The sequence below is a fragment of the Mesoplodon bidens genome, assembly GCF_964165515.1.
Source record: "Mesoplodon bidens genome assembly, chromosome: 18".
In the NCBI taxonomy this organism is placed as follows: Eukaryota; Metazoa; Chordata; class Mammalia; order Artiodactyla; family Ziphiidae; genus Mesoplodon; species Mesoplodon bidens.
Genome location: NC_138175.1, coordinates 44,166,265 through 44,179,645, shown reverse-complemented (window position 1 = coordinate 44,179,645; position 13,381 = coordinate 44,166,265). Strand labels below are relative to the sequence as shown.

General features: G+C 38.5%; 1 protein-coding gene across 4 annotated transcripts in view; it reads right to left on the bottom strand.

Moving 5' to 3' along the window:
- The window catches only part of LSM14A (LSM14A mRNA processing body assembly factor), a 54,808-nt gene that overhangs the window by 34,825 nt on the left and 6,602 nt on the right, over nt 1-13,381 (bottom strand). For all 4 annotated transcript variants that reach the window (XM_081216914.1, XM_081216915.1, XM_081216916.1 and 1 more), the window contains exons 2-3: nt 3,035-3,198; nt 223-352 (exon numbers count right to left, since the gene is read on the bottom strand). In XM_081216914.1, coding sequence (XP_081073040.1) covers nt 223-352; nt 3,035-3,198 — 294 coding nt within the window. The remainder of the gene's footprint in view (nt 1-222; nt 353-3,034; nt 3,199-13,381) is intronic.

Genomic DNA, 13,381 nt, shown 5'->3' with positions numbered 1-13,381 from the left:
ATTGGATATATGTAGATTTTTTTTTAAATGTTAGCATTCTAAGAGATGGCCTTTATAGAACCACTAATCATTAAGGACATTAAAATAAAGTCTTTAAAATAATAGGCTACAAAAGGAACACCAAACAATATGTCTGAAAATTTGTGGTTTTATATATCTTTGTGGTAAAGACAGGGAAATATACAAAAAAGAAAGAAAAAAAAGGAAAAAAGCACAACATACCAACACCAACAGCCCCAAACTGCTGCCCGACTAATGAACTTGGACTGAACTGACTGTATGTTGGCATCCTGCCGAAAGGTCCATAGGAGCCCACTGACTGGAATGAAGAAGTAGATGAGCCTAGTGAAGACTGAAGAAAAGATCACGGGTTAATTTTCCAGGCTCTAAACAATATGTATATAATGGAAAGAAATTCGGATATTTACATTTTAAAGAAAACTATTAAATTACAACTACTAGACACAAAAGCAATTATAACAACTTGCAACATGCGTTTAATGTTAAAACAGCTGAATAACCTGATTGCAGTATGTATATACATGTGTCAGCTGTATGCAATGTGATTTATAAATGCTTTTTTCTACAATGAACTCCTCCTCTGAGTTCAGTTTTACAACAGATTTAGGAAAGAACCAAAGAAAAGTTACCCGAATAAGTAAACTAACTTTGCTTAAAGAAAAAATATGAGAAAAATCAAATTTCATTATAGTACTAAGTTTCAGTCTGGTGGTGACATAAGTAAGACATCTCACTTTTGATTTTACTCTTATTTTCAATCACTTGAGGTATACTATTAAATTTATGGGAAAGAAATGCAGAAACAAACTATCCTGTACAAAACCACCTACCACTTACACTTCTAAATACAGTTATTATTACGTTAAAGAGCACTTTATAAAAAGCTTCTTACTAAACCTAAAAAAATATATATAAATATATTAATATGTATATATATACATTAATTTATCTTAACATAAAATGTTTTATAATATAAATATGAAGTGTACTAACAGCCACCAGGATACAAGTTCACTGATGGCAGAACGCTGTCTGTTTGTTTGCTGCTAGTATCAGACATATGGCAGGTATTCAATAAATACTACTGAATGAATGAATCAAAAGATCAAAAGCCAAAATTTACAGTGGTTGGAAGAAGTTTTTAAAAATCATTTTGAATTGTGCTCTCTAGGTTATTGTCATTCCATAAAACTGATTGATTAAATAAGTTGCTCTCTGCAGAGTTATCAAAAGATATGAGAGTCCGATAACATCACTCTTCGGTGTAGGCAGCTATTTCTATGAGAATGTGTCTCCTCTCCCTCCATTTAAGAAGTTCGCATTTTCTCAGGATTCTTTCAGACTTAATTCCTCAAAAGTAAGACTTATAAAGCAGGGGATAGATAAGAGTAGAGAATTTCTCCAGTTTATGTTGCAAGAACCAAATTTATTATTTCTTAAAAAGCTTATCTTATATTCAGAAAAATAGTAAGTAAATGTTAAAAGGTACTTTCTCTTTTTTTCCCATTTTAATTTTATATAGCACTTAATATTTTCTTTAGAAGAGTTCATTAGGTATTTCCTTTTAATAGCTGGAAGGCACATTCTATGCAAGACAATAGATATTTTAATAGTCAGTTTTGTGAAAACCTAAGATTTTTATCACTCACAGCATAAAAAAGAGGAAGTTAAAAAAACCTAACAAGCATATTTTACTGCAAATGACCAAAGACTTTTGACAAGAAAAAACCTTGAGAAGAAAATGGATTCAGCAGGAAAAACATATGGGGGCCACAAAGTTTTTAATCATCTATGCCAGTAACTAAAAATACTCATGTTAACCTGCCTTCCTCTGCTGCTATAGTAGAAATTCAGAGTTTCTATGTGCTTCCAATTAACATATAAACAGGTACTATAATGAACATCTTAATTCATAATTTACAATCTTTTAGACATCATGTGTTTCTGTTTTAAATAAAATACACAAATTTTATAATTCCTCGGGCTTCCCTGGTGGCACAGTGGTTAAGAATCCGCCTGCCAATGCAGGGGACATGGGTTCAATCCCTGGTCTGGGAAGATCCCACATGCCACGGAGCAACTAAGCTCATGCGCCACAACTACTGAAGCCTGTGCACCTAGAGCCCGTGCTCTGCAACAAGAGAAGCCACAACGAGAAGCCCGTGCACCGCAATGAAGAGTAGCCCCCGCTCACCGCAACTAGAGAAAGCCTGTGCACAGCAACGAAGACCCAAAACAGACAAAAATAAATTAAATAACTGATAAATAAATAAATTAACTGATTAAAAAAACCCTTCTCTTAATGAGGATACTTAGGATTGTCTTCTTTAATACTTTATTTGGGAACTGAACAACGTATCTGTACATGTTAAATTCCTTTTATGTTTGTGCACTGCATGTATACTATGTAACAAACATATAATATATAATGTGATTTAGCATTTTTTCCATTAAACTTAGTCATCTTACCTAAGAGTAGCCATCACCACCCTGGTTTGTAACATGAACCACGTGTGAATAGTATAGTGGCATGGATCCTGGATTCTAGAGCCAGAATTCCTGGGTCTGTTCAAATTATGGGTCTACTTCAATTTCCTCACTTATAAAAATGAGGATTATAAAAATGAGAATAACTATAGTACCAAGCTGAGAGGGTGTTGTGAGGACTGTCCTATTATATGTGCAGTGCTTTGAATAGTGCTTCTTATAAAGTCAGATCTCAATAAATGTTAGCTATTTTAACCATTGTTGAAATCAGAAAGTATCTTATGACAAAAATTAATTCCTCAGCTATTTCTTACTCTATTTAGTCCCAATTTATTATCTAAAGAGAAAAACCTGGGTGAGAACATTATCCAGTTATTTTGGGTATCCAGATAACTAGAAAATGGTAATAAGCTATATGAACATCTAACTGAGAAAATTTAAAAAACAAAAACAAGGAGAGGCAAAATCCAAGGCTAGTTATGTGCATGAAATTTACTTGAACTCCAAGACAAATTTACTATGTTACCTGAACGATAGCTGGGTCCTGAGGCAAAGAACATTGTGGTTTTGGTGGCTCACAAACAGTGAGGTCTTTAATATCACTCCCACGGAATATAATGTATTCAAAGACTTCATCTCGAGGTGGTATTGGACGATCTGTTGGTCTGTCTTCTGTACCAAAGGACCGAACTGGTGAGAAAACAGAGGATATGAGATACATGTCTACTCACTGTATTCAGGTAGTGCCTCTTACAATGCACTGTTTCAAGTACTGAATAGCAGTTCTTAAATGCCATCCATGAGAAAGTATTCATTAATTTGTAGCTAAGTAAATTTTTTTTTCTTAAGTGGAAAACAGAGTGGGTTTTGCATAGAGCTAAATGTGTTCAATTTAAAAGACTATTGGCGGGGCTTCCCTGGTGGTGCAGTGGTTAAGAATCTGCCTGCCAATGCAGGGGACACGGGTTCAAGCCCTGGTCCGGGAAGATCCCACATGCCGCGGAGCAACTAAACCCATGTGCCACAATTACTGAGCCCTCGTGCCACAACAACTGCAGCCCGCGTGCCTAGAGCCCGTGCTCCTCAACAAGAGAATCCACTGCTATGAGAAGCCCACGCACTGCAATGAAGAGTAGCCCCCGCTCAGCACAACTAGAGAAAGCCAGCGCAGCAACAAAGATCAATGCAGCCAAAAATAAATAAATAAAAATAAAAGTTCCCTTAAAAAAAAAAAAGCTACCATACAGCAAAAGAGGGAAAATGAAAAAGTATGAAAACAGAGACCATGAAGAATGATTTGCACACACTAAGAGTTTGAGAAACAGGCTCTAATGATGGAAACTGATTTGATCAGGTTTAATGTTTTCAACAGACAGTTCTTGTAGCGTTATAAAGAATAAGTTAATTAGAAGAGCAATGAGAAGGGAACACATGTCTGGAAGATAACAGAACAAATGAGAGGCGGTGAAGGTTGAAACCTGGACATTGAGAGTGGAAAGAGAGAAGGCCAGACAAACACAGAAAAGGTAGAAAATTACTAGTACTATTCTGCTACAAAACATTTCAATACATGAGTTAGCTCATGTGCAACTGGTTAGTAAGGGAATTATGTCAGTACAGTCAAAAATCACATGACTTCTTCCCTAATTTTTTTAACCTGTTATTTTTATTTATTTATTGCACTTTAGGGGGCAGCAGCCAAACAAAGAAAGCCACAAAGTAAGAGTATATGATGCCTAATCACCCCAAGTTTCCTCTTGGCTCAATTTGGCTATATAATCAGTCTTATAAGTGCTTATTGCATGGTTCTGCCTGATCCTGATGCACTCTTTCATTGTCTCCAACAGCAGATTCAACTCTTTTTTATACTTTCTTCCACCAGGCTACCTTACATTTTTTTCTTTCAAGCTGGCAGACGACTTCATTGTTAGGTTTACTTCACCAGCATTTTTGTTAATACTATCATTTCCATTCATTTTCTTTTTTTCTTTTTTTTTTGGCCGCGCCACTTGGCTTGCAGGATCTTAGTTCCCGGACCAGGGATTGAACCTGGGCCCCATCAGTGAAAGCACCAAGTCCTAACTAACCACTGGACTGCCAGGGAATTCCCTATTTTTCTTAATTGTGGTAAGAATACATAACATGAGATCTACCCTCTTAATAAAATTTTAAGTGTACATCACAGTATTGTTAATTATAAGCAGAGCTCTACAACTTTACCACTTTGCTTAACTGAAACTTTATACCCATTGAACCACAGTGTATCATTTCCTCCTACCCCTAGCCCCTGGCAACCACTATCCTCCAGAATTTTTTCTTCTGTGACTTGGAAAATAAAATGAAAAAGGAAGCAGAGGGCCAGTTTGGAAATTACTGGGCAAGTGCTGGTGAAAAGGTACCTAAAGAAAGAGGTCAAAATATAAAGATTTAGCAAATGTAATTTCTTACTTAGAATTCTACAACTCTGTCCACATTTTTTCAAAATAGACTGCTATATTATTTGTAACATCAAATAATATATTTGATATACAATAATATATTGTAGGGGGGCTTCCCTGGTGGCGCAGTGGTTGAGAGTCCGCTTGCCAATGCAGGGGACACGGGTTCGTGCCCCGGTCTGGGAAGATCCCCCATGCCACGGAACAGCTGGGCCCGTGAGCCATGGCCGCTGAGCCTGCGCGCTGCGCGCCCGGAGCCTGTGCTCCGCAACGGGAGAGGCCACAACAGTGAGAGGCCCACGTACAGCAAGAAAAAAAATATATATATATATTGTATATTAGGTAAATATACAATAACATTAAACATGCTATGTATGAGGCAGATTATAAAACTATTATTTTCAAAAGATTACAACTATCTAAAATAAAAACATATATGTGAGTGACATCATGGAAGATGGTAGAGTAGGAAGATCCAGGAATCGGTCCCTCCACCCAAACAACTATTGGGCTGGCAAACAGTCTGAATTAACCTTTTTGGAACTATGGAATCTAGTCAAATGCCTGTAGCATCCAAGGGAGCACCTAATGAAGAAAGAGGCCAGTAATCTTTGGTGAATGTTGGCATTTTGCAGAGTAGCTGGCTATTACCATTCATCATCTCCCATCTCAGTCAAGGGCAGCTATGGGGACAGTGGCCCATGTTTCTGGTGCAGCTTGCTGATGCCAGGTGGGCAACAGGGATCCTGTCCTCCAAAAAATTAGGGTTGTATGACATGATCTGCCTGAAAATTCACTGAGGGGCCAGCACAGAGGCTGGCCATTGTTTCAACCCTCAAGGGGAGGGCACAAGTGGCTTCCCTAGTAGTGCTGGTGAAGGCATTTAGAAGAGTTAGCATATCCCTTCCCCCCTCAACAACAGCAGAATGTACATTATTCTAAATTGCACATGGAACGTTTTTCAGGACAGACCAAATTTTAGGCCAAAACCAACTCTCAATAAATTGAAAAGGATCGAATTTTATGAAGTATTCTCTCTGACCACAGTGGAATGAAGCTAGAAATTAATAATAGAAGGGAAACTGGAAAATTCACAAGTACGTGTAAATTAAACTGACTCTTAAAGAACCAATAAGTCAAAGAAGAAATCACTAGGGAAATTAAGAAAAATCTGAAGACAAATGAAAAAGAAAATACCACCTGCCAAAATTAGAGAATTTTGGCAAAATTAGAGAATGCCATACTCAAGCAGGAAATTTATAAATGCTATACTAAAAGAATCTCAAATGATCTTTATTAAGAAACTAGAAAAAGAGCAAACGAAACCCAAATCCAGCAGAAGGAAGGAAAGAAATTATACTGGATTAGGGCTGAGATGAACAACATAGAGAACAGAAAAACAGAATCATCAAAGGCAAAAATTGGTTCTTTGAAAAGATCAACAAAATAGACAAACCTTTAGCTAGACTAGACTGACTAAAGAAAAAGATGAGCATATGTAAATAACTAAAATCAGATGAAAGCAAGGACATTACTACCAACCTTATAGAGATTAAAAGACTCAGGAGAACACTACAGACAATGTATACCAACAAAATAGATAATCTAGACAAAAAAGAAAAATTCCCAGAAACATACAAATTACCAAAACTAACTCAAGAAGAAATAGAAAATCTCAACAGATCTTTAACAGGTCCAACAAGAGACTGGACCAGTAATCAAAAACCTCCAAAGAACCAGGTCCAGTTTCAATGGTGAATTTTACTAAACATTTTAACATCAATCCTACACAAACTGCTCCAAAAAAACAGAAGAAAAGGGAACACTTCCTAACACATTCTATGAGGCCAGCATTACCCTGATACCAAGGTCAGACAAAGATACTGTAAGAAAACTACAGACCAATATCTCTTATGAATACAGACACAAAAACCCTCAACAAAATACTGGCAGACTGAATCCAACAGTACATTAAAAGGACTATAAACCATGACCAACTGGGATTTTATTCTAAGAATGCAAGGGTGGTTTAACACACAAAAAAATTCAATGTAATATGCCACATTAATAGACCAAGGTAGGGGGGAACGCCACAGGTTTACTGCAATAGATGCAGGAAAAGCGGTTGTTAAATTTAACACCCTTTCATGGTAAAGACACTCAGCAAACTAGGAAAAGAAGAAAACTTACTTTACATGATAAAGGGCATATATGAAAAACCCACAGTTAACATCACATTCAATGGTGAAAGACAGAAAACATTCCCCTCAGAACAGAAATAAGACAAGGATGTCCACTTTCACCACTGCTATTCAACAATGTACTAGAGGGCTTCCCTGGTGGCACAGTGGTTGAGAGTCCGCCTGCCGATGCAGGGGACATGGGTTCGTGCCCTGGTCTGGGAGGATTCCCGCACGCCGCAGAGCGGCTGGGCCCGTGAGCCATGGCCGCTGAGCCTGTGCGTCCGGAGCCTGTGCTCCGCAACGGGAGAGGCCACAGCAGTGAGAGGCCCACGTACCGCAAAAAACCCCCCAAAAAACAATGTACTAGAAGTCTTAGCCAGCACAATTAGGCAAGAAAAAGGAATAAAAGGCATCCAAATAAGAATGAAGTAAAACTCTTTTTGCAGATGACACGATTCCATATATAGAAAAGTCCATAAAATCTATTTTTAAAAAAACTACTAGAGCTAATAAATGAAGTCAGCAAATTACAGGTACAACATCAGCACAAAAATCAGCCATGTTTCTACCTACCAACAATGACCAATCCAAAAAGGAAACTAAGAAAACAATCCCACTTACAACAGCATCCAAAGGAATAAAATATCTAAGAATAAATTTAACCAAGGAGGTAAAAAACTTGTACGCTAACAATTACAAAATGTTGCTGAAAGAAATTGAAGACCTAAATAAACGGAAAGTCATCCCAGGTTCATGGATTGGAAGACTTAAGATGACAATGCTCCCCAAAGTGATCTACATACTCAGTGCAGTCTCTATCAAAATTACAATGGCCTTCCCCCTTCCCCCAGAAATGGAAAAGCTAACTCTCAAATTTATATGGAACTTCAAGGGAGCCTGAATAGACAAAAGAATTTTGAAAAAATTGGAGGACTCATACTTCCTGATTTCAAAACCTACTACAAAGCTATAGTAGTCAAAATAGTGTGGTACTGGCATAATGACAGACATATAGATTTATGGGATGGAATACAGAGTCCAGAAATAAACCCAAACATCTATGACCAATTAATTTTAGACAAGGGTCCAAGACTGTTCAACAGGGATAATAGAACAGTCTCTTCAAAAAATGTTCTGGGACAACTGGATAACCAAATGTGAAAGAATAAGGGTGAAATCATACCTTACTCCATATACAAAAATTATCCCTAAGTGGGTGTGATATTGAGATATGGTAAGAAATACATATATATATATGTCTTTGTCTCTAGCTCCTGGCCAGAGTGCCTAAAACTTCTCTAATTTCCTAAGAGATAAAGGTACTAAGAGCATCTTTTGTTCTAATGTTTGGTCTTTGACCCTGGTTTCTGACATAGAGCTCCTAAATCTCTTGGCATTTCCTGGGTGATATCAGAGCATCTTTTGCTCTAATGAGGAGACTCTTGGTGAACTCCTGGATAGCTTCAGGAAGGGGGCTGGACATCAGAAAGAGGAAGCTATGATAAGGAGCTTGAAACTTTCAGCCTCACCTCCCACCCTCTAAGGAGGGAGAGGGACTTGAGATTGAGTTAATAATTGATCACACCTATGTGATGAAGCCTCCATAAAAATCTGTAAACTATGGGGTTTGGAGAGCTCCCTGGCTGGTAAAGATGTGGAGGTCCTGGGAGAGTGATGTGCCTACAGAAGGCACGGAAACTCGGCACTACTTCCCACATTTTGCCCTATACATCTCTTTCATCCGACTGTTCCTGAGTTGTATCCTTTTATAATAAACCAGTAATCTAACAAGTAAACTGTCTCCTGAATTCTCTGCACTGTTCTAGCAAATGATCAAACCAAGGAACGGGTTGTGGCAACCCCCAATTTATAACCAGTTGGTTAAAAATACAGGTCACAAGCTGGGACTTGAGACTGGTGTGGGGAGTGGGTGGGGGGAAGTCTTATGGGACTGAGCCCTTAACCTGTGGTATCTGACACTAACTTCAGATAGACAGTGTCAGAATTGAGTTAAATTGCAGGACACCCAGTTGGTGTCCAAGGAGTTGGAGAATTGACTGATGTGGGAAATCCGCCCCCCACCCACAATTTGGAAGCCAGAATGGAGGAGAAACACAGAATTTTTCTTTTAGTGGGTCAATAACCTAAATATAAGAGCCAAAACTATAAAAATATTAAGAGAACATAGGAGTAATCTTTATGACTCTGAATTTGACAACGGATTCTTAGATTTGACACTAAAAGCAACAGCAACAAAAGAAAAAAAACAGATGAACTGGACTTCATAAAAATTAAACCCTTCATAAAAATTAAACCCCTTCTTAAACAGTATTAAGAATATTATTACTGAGCCTGCACGTCTGGAGCCTGTGCTCCGCAATAGGAGAGGCCGCGATAGTGAGAGGCCCACGCACCGTGATGAGGAGTGGCCCCCACTTGCCACAACTAGAGAAAGCCCTCGCACAGAAAGGAAGAGCCAACACAGCCATAAATAAATAAATTAATTAAAAGAATATTAAAAGACAAGCTATGAAATAAGAGAAATGTTTGTAAGTCATATATAAGCATTTAATATGTAGAATATATAAAGAACTCAATAAATTGTTAAAGACAAACAATCCAATTAAAAATGAGCAAAAACTTGGAGACACTTCTCAAAAGAAGATATACAAATAACCAACAAGCTCATGAAAAGATGTTTAATATCATAAGTCATTATGGAAATGCAAATCAAAACCAACATGAAATACCACTTCACAACTACTAGGATGCCTTTAATAATAAAATCAGAAAATAAATATTGATGAGGATGTGGAGAAATAAAAATCCTTGCACACTGCTGGTAGAAATGTGAAATGGTGCAGCTGCTGTGGAAAATAGCTCGGTGGTTCCTCAAAAAACTAAACATATAATAACCAAATGACTCAGCAATTTCACTCATATATAAAAAACCTATGTCCACACAGAAATGAATGTTTCAAGTAGTATTATTCATAATAGTCAAAAGTTGGAAACAACCCAAATGCCCATCAACAGATGAACAGATAAATTGTTTTACACACACACACATTATCCAGTCATAAAAAGGAACAAAATGCTGATACATGTTACAGCTAGAAAGAAGCTCCAAAGCATTATGCTAAGTGAAAGACGACAGACACAAAAGTCACCTATTATACAATCCCTTTTACATAATATACCCAGAATAGGAAAAGCCAGAGAGACAGAAAGCAGATTAGTGGTTACTGAGGAAAGGCGGGGAAATGGGGAGGGAATTACTTAATGGGTAAGGGGTATTTTCCCAAGGTGACGAAAAAGTTTTGAAATTAAGAAGTAGTGGTTACACAACACTGTGACTAAACTAAATGCCACTGAATCATACACTTTATAATGGTTAATTGTATATTATATGAATTTCACATCAATAACATACACAGGGACTTCACTGGCAGTCCAGTGGTTAAGACTCCGCACTTCCACTGCAGGGGGCACAGATTCAAGCCCTGGTCTTCCTGGTACGGAAACTAAGATCCCACATGCCGGCTTCCCTGGTGGCGCAGTGGTTGAGTCTGCCTGCCGATGCAGGGGACACGGGTTTGTGCCCTGGTCCGGGAAGATCCCACATGCCACGGAGCGGCTGGGCCCGTAAGCCATGGCCGCTGAGCCTGCGCGTCTGAAGCCTGTGCTCTGCAACAGGAGAGACCACAACGGTGAGAGGCCCGCGTACTGCCAAAAAAAAAAAAAAAAAAAAATCCCACATGCCACACGGTGAGACAAAACAAAAGCAACCCCCCCCACACCTCCCTACAAATATAGCTGGTAAGAGAATACACAAAGTGATAATAATAGTTGGATCAGAATGTTAAAACTAGGGGTGGTTGTCCTCTATATTCTCAACTTCATCATGTTGTTACCTTGCTTTAATACGTATTCTAGTTTTTCTTATTCCCCAAACTAGAAAAGCCCAAATTTTAGGCCAGTGTTCAAAAGAGGGGGAAGTAGGGAAAATACTATTTTTTTCTGTTAGTCTTAAAAGAATATAATCAATTCCCCACTCTGGCTACAAATAGCAAAGATTTATTAATAAAAATGTATACCATGATACTCTTTTTTTAAAAAAGAGATAGGGTCAAAGTTCTGGCAAAATCATTTATCTAAAATATCTCTACCTCTAAATCAAGGCAAGCTCAAATATCACACTGTCAAACCTGGTTAACAGTATAGTAACACCCATACCCATAGTCATAGTACATGACTACAGGGAAGAGCTATAGTGACCAAATTCCCAATACAATACCTCCATTATAAAATACCAAAGCTTTCTAAGTTTAAATGATAAATATGTCCAGAGTTAAGTATGGTTATCATCCTCAAAATAACATTAATATTTTCCAAAAGCCTTAACTATTTTTTTAAGTCTTTACTGAATTTGTTACAATATCGCTTCTGCTTTATGTTTTGGTTTTTCAGCCCCCCCGAGGCATGTGGGATCTTAGCTCCCTGACCAGGGACTGAATCTGCACCCCCTGCAATGGAAGGCGCAGTCTTAACCACTGGACCACCAGGGAAGTGCCAAGCCTTAACTTTTGGACACAAACTAAAAATTATAAATTAGGCTCTAATACTGATTGATAAAGAAGAAAAATAAGTCTGTTGAATACTAAAATGGGAGAGCAATAAACAAAAGGTTGAATTATTCAAGAAATGTCCAAAAGTTAGTTGCAAAACTAAGGCTAAGTTCAAATGGAAATCTAGAATAACATTTACAGTGTAGTTTTTAAAAAAATTATTTTTTAATTTATTTATTTAATTTATTTATTTTTGGCTGCGTTAGGTCTTCATTGTTGCGCGCGGGCTTTCTCTAGTTGCGGTGAGCAGGGGCTACTCTTTGTTGCAGTGCACGGGCTTCTCACTGCGGTGGCTTCTCTTGTTGCAGAGCACGGGCTCTAGGCACATGGGCTTCAGTAGTTGTGGCTCACGGGCTCTAGAGCGCAGGTTCAGCAGCTGTGGCACACGGGCTTAGTTGCTCCGCGGCATGTGCGATCTCCCCACATCAGGGCTCGAACCCGTGTTCCCTGCATCGGCATGCGGATTCTTAACCACTGCGCCACCAGGGAAGCCCCATGATGTAGTCCTAAAGTTAAAACTCCTGTCAAGTATCAGTTGTAAGACCTGGTCCCAGACACTTACCCAAACTTAAGTTCCAACCAAGCTCATTATTCTCCATACACGGAGCAGGTTTTCTGTCCTCTACCAAAACAACTCCCAACATCTGACCTACCCTAAATTTCAGCTTGGATACTACTTGTATTCATCATGGTTCTCCAGAGAAACAGAACCAACAGGATGCACGTATACACACACAGACACAGAGAGATTTATTTTAAGAAATTGGGCTCATGTGAAAATCCAAAATGTGCAGAGTAGGCCAGCAGGCTGGAGACCTGGAGAAGAGTTGTGTTTGAGTCCAAAGGTGGTCTGCTGGCAGAATTCCTTCTTGCTCAGAGGAGGTCAGTCTTTGTTCTATTAGGGCCTTCACCTTGACTGGATGAGGCCCACCCATGTCCCACATCATGGAGAGTAAACATGCTTTAAAGTCCAGTAATTTAAATATGAATCTGGTTCAAAAAACACCTTCAGAAAGGTCCAGAATATCTGACCAAATATCTGGGCACTGTGGTCCAGCCAAATTGACACAACACTAGCCATCACACAACTCCACCAGTAATATTCCCAGATGGAAGTAACACTTTCAATTGTGCCGTATATTGCTGATCAGTCAAGTAGACTGAGAATAGGAACCAACCACTGAATTTAGCAACATGGAAGTCTTTGGTAACCTTAATGTAGACAACTCCTTCAAGGAGTTCTGGTGCAGAGGGAAGGAGGGAAATGGGGCAGTAGATAACAAAGAACTGCATTAAGAGTAGTAGTGCTTTTTTGTTGTTGCTGTTTTTTAAGATGGGTGAAATAACAGCATATCTGTGAGTAGACAGGAAGGATCTGGTAGAGAAAGAAAAACTGAATACATAGGTGAGATAGAGTAGAGAACTGCGAGAGCAATGTCCTTGAATCATCAAGAAGGGATGAAATCTTGCACAAGTGGAAGGGTGGCCTTAGAGAGAACAGTTTATCTATATTGACCAGAGAAAAGGAGAGGTTTGGAGCAGATGCAGGTAACTAGGTACATGTGGGATGAATGTTGATAAAAATTCTGTTTGCTGTTCTCTTCTCAATTAAATAGGAAGCAAG